Source organism: Gymnoscopelus braueri, assembly GCF_963280865.1.
Source record: "Gymnoscopelus braueri genome assembly, chromosome: 6".
NCBI lineage: Eukaryota > Metazoa > Chordata > Actinopteri > Myctophiformes > Myctophidae > Gymnoscopelus > Gymnoscopelus braueri.
The window spans coordinates 45067802-45080301 of record NC_137607.1 but is presented as its reverse complement, the minus strand read 5'-3'; the positions used below and the strand labels follow the sequence as shown (position 1 = coordinate 45080301).

Below are 12500 nucleotides of genomic sequence, written 5' to 3'. Positions count from 1 at the left end.
GAAGCGCGTCATTCAGCTTTTCTCTTCACAAGCAACCCGAGCGTGAAATTCAAAACAAAGAGGAAGAGATAAAACATTATGTTATAGAGACTCGGATCGAATAGACCACCTGACCTGTGTGTGCTTTTTGTGCTTGTGTGCAGGGATATGTGTGTGTGTGTGTGTGTGTGTGTGTGTGTGTGTGTGTGTGTGTGTGTGTGTGTGTGTGTGTGTGTGTGTGTGTGTGTGTGTGTGTGTGTGTGTGTGTGTGTGTGTGTGTGTGTGTGTGTGTGTGTGCATGCGCATGCATTTTTTATGAACAATTTTTTTGATCGACTGAATTGATTGAATATTTTATTACCAGTACAGGTAGTACAGTCAATGTGTGTGTGTGTGTGTGTGTGTGTGTGTGTGTGTGTGTGTGTACGTATGGAAGCAGTGTCTGTTTCGGCACAATGTGGGTGTATACGTGAAAGCACTGGAATTACTCCAGCATGTTCTAGTGGGTAATGGGACCTGAAAGTGACACAGTGTGTGTGCGTGCGTGCGAGCCTTGTGTTTGTGTGTGCATGTGCGCGTGTGTGCGCGTGTGCGGGCGCGTACTATACGTACATGCGCGCGTACAGTGTGTGTGAAAGCGACAGCGAAATCGAAATTGTTCCAGCGTGTTCCAGTGGCTAATGGGACCTGAAAGTGACAGAGAGAGAGCGAGCAAACTAAAGGGGACAACTCTAAGCCGTCATATGTCACACACACACACACACATAAACGTGTGTGTGCCGTCCTGCGCTGCGCTGGGGGAGTGCAGGATGGAGAGACCGGGGGGGGAAGCAGGGGGGGGGGCGGCGGCCTAGCAGAACAGATTACATTTTTACACTCTGGATGGAAGAGTGTGCAGGCCTGGCTTAATTTACCACCAGACACACACTGCAGCACTGTACCGTATACCGTACCGCCGGCTCCATCCATACATCTGATGAAATGATACCTGTCCATTCACCGCATGAGCCAACCTCACACATATGGACCCAATGAATAAATATCTATGAGAATAAAAAGATACGTACGCAAATAAATCGTTCAAATGAATTAACCCACATAATCAACCGATAAATTGCTGCATCGTTATTCGACATCCCTACGTCTCATTACACAGGGAGTAAAATTATTCAGCGTCAATAAATTACAGTGGATCGGAAATTGAAATGATTTTGTGTTTTGATATTTTGTTGGTCTTGGATTTAAGTTTAATCTTGAGACATAAAGATAATTTCTATCTATGATAGTGATTTTTAATAAAGTAGGTGTTATATTAGGAAAAATACTGGATATCATTAATGGGCAGTTTAATAAAAAAACTTGTGACGTCAATTGTTTCTTTAAAATAAAAAAATATTATATAAATCAAGAATACAGTATATAAATGAATGCTGAATGAATATTAAAACTTCTACATCATCTTAAAATTATAATTGAAAGGTTTTAGTTTAAATAAACTAAGTTGAAAATAATTAAGTGCACATTTAAATTTTTATTTTGTGCCAACATTTAAAGTGCTTATAATAATAAAATCTTAAATAACAAAACAGTAAATCTGGGTGTCAGTATTACATCTGTAACAGTAACATAACTGTTTCTAATTCCAATTGTTAAATGTAATTTACGGTGAAATTACTATTTAATATTATCGTTGGAAATATTATTTCTGAACTACTCCCTGGTAATAAATTATATATAAATACACATATTTTTGAATGATCGTGAGAGAAAAAGATAAAGTTAAAAATATTAATATTTATATGAATATATTACTAGAATAAGGACAATATATTGATGACATGATATAAAACCAGGATTAAAACTGCAAAAGTACAGTATTGTGATATGACAGGTTGCTGACATACAGTAGATGATATTATATTATATTATATGTAACACTAAATTACAAAAGTGTGAAAACTTATAAAAAGGTAGAATAGATGGGAGCCAGCATAAGTAACAGAGCGATGGTGATATTTAATAAATTAATTTGAGATTGTAATTACTGCCCCAAAACGTACCTATAACCAAGATTTTTTTAAACAGATTAAGTGATCTAAGAAAGAAAGAAAGAAAGAAGAAGAAAATCTCAGTGTAAGCCACAGGTCCCGTTAACAAGGTGGAAGTGTTCAACTGCAAGGCTTCTGCTGCCAATAATGTCCCTAAGTGTGTGTGTGTGTGTGTGTGTGTGTGTGTGTGTGTGTGTGTGTGGGTGTGTGCGTGCGCGCGTGGTTGCTGTCAGCACTCACTGTAAATTTGTAGCGGCTGGGCGATCATCACCCTCCCGCCCATCCCCCCCCGCCCAGCCCTCCATGTTAGTGAATATGCATTATGGCTTATGGCTTCATTAGGCTGCGGCATGTCATAAATTATGACGCCTCGCAAGAGATACACACGATGAGGCTTGCGTGTCTGTGTGTGTGCACTGCACGTGTGTGTGTGTGCACAGCGGGGATGTTTTGCATACGCGCCATCGTCGGAAAACAGCCACGTAATGAAGAGAGCGCATGCAGGGCTGGCTGGTGACGGGCACAAAATCAACAGTGGCGGTGTCATATTTCCCAAAGCTCCCTCCTATTAATCCTGACAACCATCTACAGGGGGAAGGCCCTTCTTCTACGTCCTCTCCTACCTCTTCCTCTACGCTGCTTCTCAACCTTTTCTAGATCAGGGCCCACTTAACACATTCGATCCGAGAACTTATCTCTGTCATTTTTAGATTTCTTTGGCTATTAAAAAATAGCAGATATACAAGCTCATAACACGCTATGAGCTTGTATATCTGCTATTTTTAAAAATCGTGAAAATGTGTGCAAATCTTTGAATATATATTTTGTACATATTTGTCACTCAACCCTTTGCTTCATGGGGGTCCCTGTAACAAAATGTTTTACAAAATGTTTGCTTTAAAAATATATGTATTCAAAGATATAAAAAAAAAAAAAAAATAGCAGATCAACAAGCTCATAGCGTGGCACTGCTATTTTTGAATAGCCAAAGAAATCAAAAAATGGACAGAGATGCGTTCCCGGATTGAATGGGTTAAAAAAAGCTTTTGCAGTGGCCCACCCTGTTGAACACTTAGCCATGGGTGCATGTTATGATCAATCAATCTATTGTGTGGCGGCTCGGATCAATACAACTAACATACTGTAAGTGTCTATTTATCTTGTATCACAATGACAACTCACTTTTTAAGGATTTAGATAAAAAACATATGTATTCTTTTATTATTATGAATTATATATTATCATTAAAATCTTAAGTGTTTTGCCAATTATTTGGGGGCCCACTTGCAATATCCCCACGGCCCAACCAGCGCGCCGCCCAGCCCACAAGTTGAGAGCCGCTGCTCTAGATGCCAGTAAAGACAAAGAAGAGACGTTACTTAAGACTGTTAGTGTTCTGTGTGAAGGGGGGGGGGTGAGGAGGGGGATCCAAGGGGTTTGGTTCATATCAAACGCAACTGGCGTTGCTGTTGCAATTACGTGACAAGTTAATTAATCGCTTGACAATGAGGGGAAGGGCATTGTTCTAAGAGATGATCGTTATGCAGTTAAGGTGTTTTTTCATTGTTTCCTTGCGTACGCACGCGTGGCCCTCAAGGTTTTTTTTCCCGCTGTAAAGCAAAAGTGCGGGCCTCCCATGTAAATGTGCGCTAAACGATTAGCATATGAAAGCGGGAGAGAGAGTGCGGCGCCTCACACCTGCCGACATCCTTGGAGTTTGATGGAATTAAAAGGTCATCAAAGCGGAGAGGATTTACCAAGGTGACCACCAAGGAAAAGAGAAGCTTAATTGTGATGAATAATGGAGAGTCTTTCGCTAAGGGTAATTAACGATTTAAAATGCTGCAATGGGTTGTAATAGTGCGAGACGCGGCGCGGACGTCTTACGCTTCCATCTGTAATTATGAAGCTTTATGAAAACATAAACATAAACAGGCTCGTAAATGGGGCAGCTTCTGGCTTTGATGGGAATAAATCAAAATCAATAGATGGGCATTGTTTCATTTAACACCTTTTTTTTGCATATCAAAGTGTAGTTTCATTACATAAATTTGGATAAACACAACTATTAATTTTACTGGGTTAACTACTGCGAGGGAACTTTGCAAAGTTTTATTTTTTCTCACCCTGTTAACTTTATTCCTTGCATAAGTGTTCTTTATATACAGTACATGTATAGCCATTCTGTAACCTTGTTGTAATCTGCCTTGTCAACAGAACTATACGCAACGTTTCTGGGTTGGGAACAACTTTTGTCCATAAGTGATGTTTTCATGTTATATTATATTAAACATATTTTTACCATACACAAAGCAATTTTCTGGCCATGGCCAGACATTAACACTCTACTCCATTCAATAGCAATTTGGTTTCAAGACCAATATACACACCAGGCGTCAGATTTGTCCCCTCCTCAAAATCTGCATTGGATTATCATAACGTTGATGTCGGTTGATCTCCATATTTCAACTGTTTTTTTCTTCTCGTAAATTAATGTCCTATTTCATCATACAAGAGTGTCACACAAAATGAGGGAAAATATAAGATCTACGAGCTTGTAGAACGGCTATTTTCACTATTTTATTATCATTATCTTTTTATAATAGTAAAAATCACACCCAGTGTGAAGTGGGCGGTGTGGTCATCACAGTGGTCATCACAGTGATGGAAGCTCACTTAAAATTAACTTATTTTTTTTTTAAGTGCATAGTCCTATTTATAGGTTATTAATTTCATCATGTGTCTCGCTAGCCAATCACAGTGCTGAATAGAGTCAGCCAATAGAGTCAGCCAATCACAGTACAGCTAGGGGTGTACTAATGCTAGGGGTGTACTAATTATGAGCCAATCACAGTGCAGCGAAGGGTGTACTAATGAGGTGTCCCAACCCCACTTATAGGGGCGGCTACACCGCCCAAAAAGATAAGGAGCGGTTTTGGACATACAAGGTTTCCACCCAACAGCGACGATAACATTTCTGCCAGGCCTAATGTGCCCATCGGAGCAGCTTGCCCCATTCCCTTACAGTGGTTTCTCGTGATCGGAGGCTATAAGGCATCGGCACTTGTGCAGGCATTATACCCGCATGGCTCTGTCTGTGCATGTGTGTGTTGTACTGCACTGTGCTGTGCTGTGTTGCGCTGGGCTGAGGCGGTGTGGTGTGGTGTGGTGTGGTGTGGTGTGGTGTGGTGGAATGACGTGAGCCATCGTACAACCAAGGCAGAGGTTAGCGTCGTCCCCCCCCCCCCCCATGATCAAGGCTGGTTAGTTTAAATGAACACAGGCAGAACCAGACATCCCCTCTCCGCTCTGACACAGCGGCCCCCGCTCTCCTCTCCTCTCCTCTCCTTTCCTTTCCTTTCCGTTCTCTGATTAAAGAAGGGGGAGAGAAGGAAAGAAAGAAAAAACCCAGAGAGAGAACACTTTTGATCCTTCCCGTTCAGCTTTTTGTAATTTTGTCTATTAAACAAGAATTTCCCCTTTTAGGTTTTCCCGGGGGGCAAGGAGAGAGGGGGCGAAACATACAGCCACCCGGTGGTCTTTGTGACACCTCCAGAGAGTGTTCAGGAATAAGTGAGAGAGACAGAGAGCAAAGGGAGGAGAGAGAGAGAGAGAGAGAGGGGAGGGGGCACAAGGAGTCAAGAGGCACGAGGTGACGAGGGCGCGGGGAGGAGAGGAAGAAAGAAATGAGGAGGAAAAAATAAGGGATTATAACGTTCCTTCCAAAACGTTAACAAAGAAGCGCGGCCCTTTTTGAAAGGTGGGCCGCTCCGCCGCGCAGACGTGGGCTGCATGCTTGCAAATTGTTGAGGGACCCCGGAGGTCAAGGAGAACCGGGGAGCGGCGAAAATGGATTCTGAGGCACTAAAAAAAAAAGCCACTTAAGCAAGAAACGCGGCGATGATTTATTTTACAGTGGGCGGTGTGTGTGTGTGAGCGCGAGCGAGCGCAGGGGGGTCAGAGGCTTCGTGCCTCGGCTGTGTCACCGCTGTCGCCAATGACTCAGGGACACCTCTCCGCTCCTCCACACCGCGCTGGAGATGGATAAAGATGGCACAACAACGAGAACAGGGCAGGGAGGGGGGGGGGGACAAAAGAGGGGGTGGAGGACAGGGAAAGGTCAGGAAAACAAGACAGGCCATCGACTCGGACGGCCACTTACTGCTGTGGAGTTGTAAACATGGCCTCTTGCTGGGATGCAAATGTTATGTTGCTTTGGCCACAAGGCTAAATATCATTGTGAAATCCTGAGTGTTCATTTAAGCCAGAGACTGTGCAAATGTAACCAAATGGACCCGTAAGGTGACCCAGAATGTTGTTTTGACCACTAGACCATATAGTCAAATCCTGAGTGTCCCATAAAGTCTCAGAGTTACAAATTAACACTTCTACCGTGTAGAAGCCGTTTTGTTGACAGTATTCAAACTTTTTTTAGGGGGCTAAACATTTCATACAAGGGGAATCTTGTTGTCTGTAATGTTACTGAATAAAAATAAATAAATAGATGCAAAATATGCAAAAGTAACACTTTGTCCTAAAAAAAAATTAGTTGAAAAAAAATAAAGACAGTGAAAGGTGATAAGGAGAAGAGGAGCGGTGGAAGGAGGGAGCAGAAAAGAGAAAAAAAGGAGGGGGGAGGAGGGGGGGCAAATAGATGGGGAGAGAGAGAGAGGAGAAATGGATGGAGAGATAGGCAATAAGGAAGGAGAGATAAAAGCAGAGAGATGGAGAGAGCGGATGTAGGGAGGGTGGAGGAGATGCCTGGGTAAATATGACCTTGTGTGTGTGTGTGTGTGTGTGTGTGTGTGGGGGGGGGGGGGGTCATTACAAACATAGGGGACTTATTATCATGACAATTTGGTTTACCTTGGAATATTTACAGTGTTTATTTCAACCAATATTTTGTTCTAATCTCAATACAGATGTACGTATGTGTATGATCTAATCACCACTTTTTTTTTGCGTGCTAGCTCTACAAAAATAAACATTATTTTCTTGTGTATGTTTCATAGTCAAAAGTCCTCTTGATTACAGTTTAAGTAAAAAAAAATAAAAAATAAAAATACACAAAGTAGGGCCACAATAAATTCTGTATGCTTTGGCTTTGTAGAAGAGTCTGGTTCTGAATATTGGGAGTGATGTAACTGGTCATGTTCAAATACTTAAGAAGTGCTGCATTGAACAACGCCTAAAAATAATACACAGTATATCGTCTTTGTCAGGTGGAAACCTCATATATCCAAAACTGTTACTTTTCAGGATTCAAATTCAAAAACAGCAAAAGTGGCAGATCAACAAGTTCGAAACCCGTCACTTGAAGCCGCGTTTCGTGCTTGTATATCTGTTACTTTTGAGACGCTGTAGTATGTTCAAGTAGGGCGTTAATTTACACAAAAAAACACAAAATGATAAAACATGGAGATACAAGGTTTCTGCCCGACAGCAACGGTATAGTGATTCAATTGTTCAGAGATCATTATATAAAAAAAGACCAGGTAAAAAGGGGAGCATAATTTCCAGATGTCCTAAAAATCTCCAAGCGGCCTTGAGAGTAAACCAATCAGGTGCCTCCCTGAATCCTAAAACCCCCGTAAGGCGGGACACATGCAGAGCCACGGGACGGGTGTCTGGAAATGAGTAATCGGCCCGCAACTTCAGTCACAAAAAAAAGGGGGAAAAATCCATCCTGTATTTTAATCCATTAAGACCGGGAACGCATGCATCAGTGTCATTTTAAGATCTCTTTGGATATTCAAAAATAGCAGATATACAAGCTCATAGATCTGCTATTTTAGAAAAATCTTGAAAATGTGTGCAAATCTTTGGATATAGATATTTTTCAAAGCGAACATTTGTAACTCAAATCTTTGCTTCTGGGGGTCCCTGGAACAAGACATTTTGAGATGGGGGTCTGCGGCAAAAGTACATATCTAAAAAGAAAAAATCTAAATCCTAACAGTATGTTGCTATATCAGTGCTGCTGTAACTTATCCATATCAAGGACCCCCAAAAATGATATTCATTTGGCCGCGGACCCCCATCTCAAAATATGTTGTTCCAGGGACCCCCAGTAGCACAGATCGTAGTTAAAAATGTTCGCTTTAAAACATATGTATATATTCAAAGATTTGCAAGATTTTTTTTTAAATAGCCAAAGTATAAAATATGGATAAAGTGGTTACACAGATGCGTTCCCGGTTTGAATGGGTTAACACGACTTTAGACGCAATATCGCTTATGCACGTCTTAAAGTTAAGTCCTATTTACATTTACTTCAGGGGGGGGGGTTGACCAAGAATGATTCCTCCGATTGAGTCTCATCCATTAAAGCCTCCGTCTCTCTCCCCTGCCTCCATAGATGATACATCTAAATGGTAATAACACGCCATTTCAATATGATATCCCCCACCCACCATCCCACCACCCACCCCTCTGCACCCTCACTTCCCTTGCATGTTGTGCGGGTTGCATATCGTTGCTGTCGGGCAGAAACCTCTTATCTCCATATTTTTGGTGTTTTTTTACATAAATTAACCCCTACTTGATCAAACTACAGCGTCACACTAAAGCATTAAAAGTAGCAGATCTGCAAGCTTGAAACGCAAGGATATCATTGCTGTTGGGCTTACAAACCAGTTGTATCTCCATATTTAAACTTTTTATGTTTTTATGGGGGGGGGGATTAATGTCCTACTTCATCATAGAAGAGTTTCGCACAAAAGTCGTGAAAATCGCTGATCAACCTTGTAAATCGGCTATTTATAAAGTTTTTTAAAATACTAATAAAATGGAAATGGTTTTGGACATGTTTCCACCCCACAGCAACGATATTGTTGCTGTGGGGTGGAAACCTTTCAACTAAATGAATGCCCTACTACTTCATCGTAGAAGAGTGTCACGCAAAAGTAGCGATAACGGCAACATCTAGAGTAAGTAAGTAAGTACATTTCATTTATAAAGCACCTTTCGAAACAATGTTACAAAGTGCTGTACAATGGAACACAATATAAGCAATTATTAAACAAGCAAAAAACACGGTATAATAACAAAATAGAGTAATAATGCAATGCAACAAGGATTAAAACAAAAGATTGACCTGTACAAGGAGGGACAAAATGCTTACGAAACAAATGTGTTTGAGGCTTGTAGACGCGCAGCAGATCAGCTATTTTGCACAATTTCCGAATTCTGTCTTGTCGGTTTTGAACATTGAGCCAATGAGAATTATAACACAAGCGTGTGACTAAAATAATGAGTATACTGGATCCATTGATCCGCAGAAATATGTTTTCCCCCCATTTCTTGAAAAGTAAGGCTTTTGGACATACAAGGTTTACTTGACAGCATCAATACAAGTCTTTTCTCCTCCTCTCTCTCGCCTGTACGTGGATCCTCCTCAGTGTTGGTGGTGGGGGGTGGGGGGGGTTGGGGGGGGGGGGTTGGAGCGGTGGTGGCGATGGCGGCGCAGCCCGATGGACAGCGCGGGGGTAGAAAGGCGTTGTGTGTCAGGATGCTAAATGGAGGGCCTGGAGTTTAAAAACTTAAAGAGGCAGTGAAATATTAGCCAATGCGGGTGAGGGATGAGTGGCTGGTCCCCCAGCACCGTGTCAGTGTTTAATGGTCGGCCCCCCGAATGCATATAAGTTAGACCAAGCATGAAGGGCAGCAGAGACAATGCCCCCCCCCCATCCCCCCATCCCCATCCCATCCTGGGCCCCCACAACTCCTCCCCTCTCCTCCTTTCTTCCTCTCCCTCTCTCTCCATCCCCATATCTCTACCTCACCCCCACTCCCACCCAACCCCGCACCTCACACCCACCCAGCCACCCATCCCTCTCCTCCTCCTCCTTCCTTTTCCATCCCTCTACCCCACTCTTTCGGTCCCCTCCATCACCCCCCCATCACCACCACCACACCACGGTACCTCTCCACCCGCCCGCCTTTTAAGCAGCAGGCCCATCAGAAACTTGTCATTTCGTTCATTCACTACGACAGCCTTGAGACACAATGCAGACTTACCTCTGTGTTGTACACCCCATATATCAGGAAGATGAAGAGACCCTGCAAAACACACACACACACACACACACACACACACACACACTACACACACACACAGGAAGGAAGAAAGAAAGGAGAGCGAAAGACATAGAAGAGAGAGAGAGAGAGAGAGGGAGGGAGGGAGGGAGGGAGGGAGGGAGAAAAGAGAGATGGGAGAGAAAGTTGTTATGATCGTTTTGTCTCTCATCTCCTTAAGAAGAGGTTTAAAAATGAATTACAATACGGCAAAACATCGGGAAGCAGAGTGTCATGACGGCTACGGTTTTGTGTTGGCCCAGACGCCATCAAAGCTTCTCAAAGGTGAAGTGGTCTGTAATGTGTGGTGTAAAAGATGAGAGAGAGAGAGAGAGAGAGAGAGAGAGAGAGAGAGAGAGAGAGAGAGAGAGAGAGAGAGAGAGGAGATAGTTAAACTTCTCCAAACTGGGCCACTGTACTACACAACTTAGCTTTAAGAGTACTTGTTCCATGTATAGTTCCCGAGTCTCCCCCCCACCACGCACGCACGCACACGCACACGCACACGCACACACACACACACACACACACACACACACACACACACACACAACCCACGTCCCCCTCTCCCTCCTGCCTCTGCATCAAAGGCTCAAACCCAAGGTTTCCTTCTGCATCACAGAATAGAAAATAGTTCAGTCTCAAGAGCCTGTGCTTAGTTTGTGCTCCTGCACTCACACTCACACGCGCACACACACTCACACACACACACATGTGCATATACCTACATACAACTACATAGTGGATTGTGTTGGCACACGGTGTGTGCAAAACCACGACACACTGACTCAGAAACACTCACACAATATAAACACTGGAACGGAACAACTCATGCCAGACGAGTCTATCAAAAAAAACATAATTTGGTGTAGAGGGCCAAGAGAGCTAGAGAGAGAGAGAGAGAGAGAGAGGGGGGGGGGGGTGATGTGGGACTAATGAAAAAGAACACATAAAAGAAGACATTTCATGTTCACAGAACTCTGCGACTAGTACCCCGGGCATGAGAATGGCATGCCCTTGGGCACATAAAGGCTGTGCTTTTGGTCTCGGAAAAGGAAAAAAATACCGTTTCCCCATTGCACTCCATTGTGGGCATCCTTTGAATGTACAAGACGTGCGCTCACCTTCGGACATAATGAAATTCCGCCGCCTCTCAATGCGAACAGTTGAGGACAGCATTCAACCCGAGCACCCAATGCACCACATGACCGCGCATCCCTTTGTCGCAAAAGGATGCGTGTTGGAGAAAAAAAGATTTATCCCTATAAATTTCAAGGCTGAGAGAGAGATTCTTTGATAATGCGACGTGACTACTCTCTACCGTAGGTCTGGATGGTGCAGAGTGAAACTTTTCGAATCGCTTCTAAAGACCACAGTAGAACTTCACCTATTCGAATCTGAAACATGAAAAGTTTGGATGACCGCAAGGTGCATAAAATACATATTGAACTTGTTAATAAATCAAACGCAAGTCATTAGTTTCTGCAAAGATTACAGAAATATCAACACTGAAATATACATGTGCGGTGGGGAAAAAAATCCCTATAAATTTCAAGGCTGAGAGAGAGATTCTGCGACGTGACTACTTACGTATGTACTGTAGGTGTTGATGGTGAAAAGTGAAACTTTTAGAGTAGCTTCTAAGAGAACAACATCGCAATTCTGAAACGTGAAAAGTTTGGGTGACCGCAACGTGCATAAAAACTAACGCAGAAACGCAAATCATTCGTTTCTGCAAAAATTACATAAATAAACGCTGACACATACATTTAATAGACAATAGCCTGACCACATTCAAAAGGGCTGATGAATTAGCCATACAGTACATCACTTTCAGCCTGGCATAACTCATTTGGGCATGTACAAATGTAATACAAACAAACAAAAACCTCACAATGCATTACACGGCATGACGCGTTGTGAGCTCGCAGATCTGCTATTGTTGCTATTCCTCATACAACCGAGTATATAGGGCTTAATGGTTAATGTCCTAAGGCCTAAGGGTCATATCAGATACTGTATTATAAATGTTGTTGGCATATCCAAATCCGTACATTTTCTCAACCAATAATCAGAATCTTCTACTTCTTAATAGTTAACTACTGCATGTAAAATGTTTAGCTTTCAACAGGGAGACAAAAAGTTTGTCTATTTGTCATTTTGTGTGTGTGTGTGTGTGTGTGTGTGTGTGTGTGTGTGTGTGTGTGTGTGTGTGTGTGTGTGTGTGTGTGTGTGTGTGTGTGTGTGTGTGTGTGTGCGTGCGCGTGCCTGCATGCGTGCGGGCATGTATGTGCGTGTGCCATGCCATATACTGTACGTGTACAGTGCATGCTCTGTGTGCATTTCCATGTCTTTCAGGCAGAAGGGTGAAGACACGTCGCAGCAGGCTGGCAGGCA

General features: G+C 42.8%; 1 protein-coding gene across 3 annotated transcripts in view; it reads right to left on the bottom strand.

The window, feature by feature from the left end:
- Positions 1–12500, bottom strand: part of LOC308086316 (adhesion G protein-coupled receptor D2) — a 168902-nt gene that overhangs the window by 85797 nt on the left and 70605 nt on the right. For all 3 annotated transcript variants that reach the window (XM_080429826.1, XM_080429828.1, XM_080429827.1), the window contains one exon: positions 10047–10088. In XM_080429826.1, coding sequence (XP_080285952.1) covers positions 10047–10088 — 42 coding nt within the window. The remainder of the gene's footprint in view (positions 1–10046; positions 10089–12500) is intronic.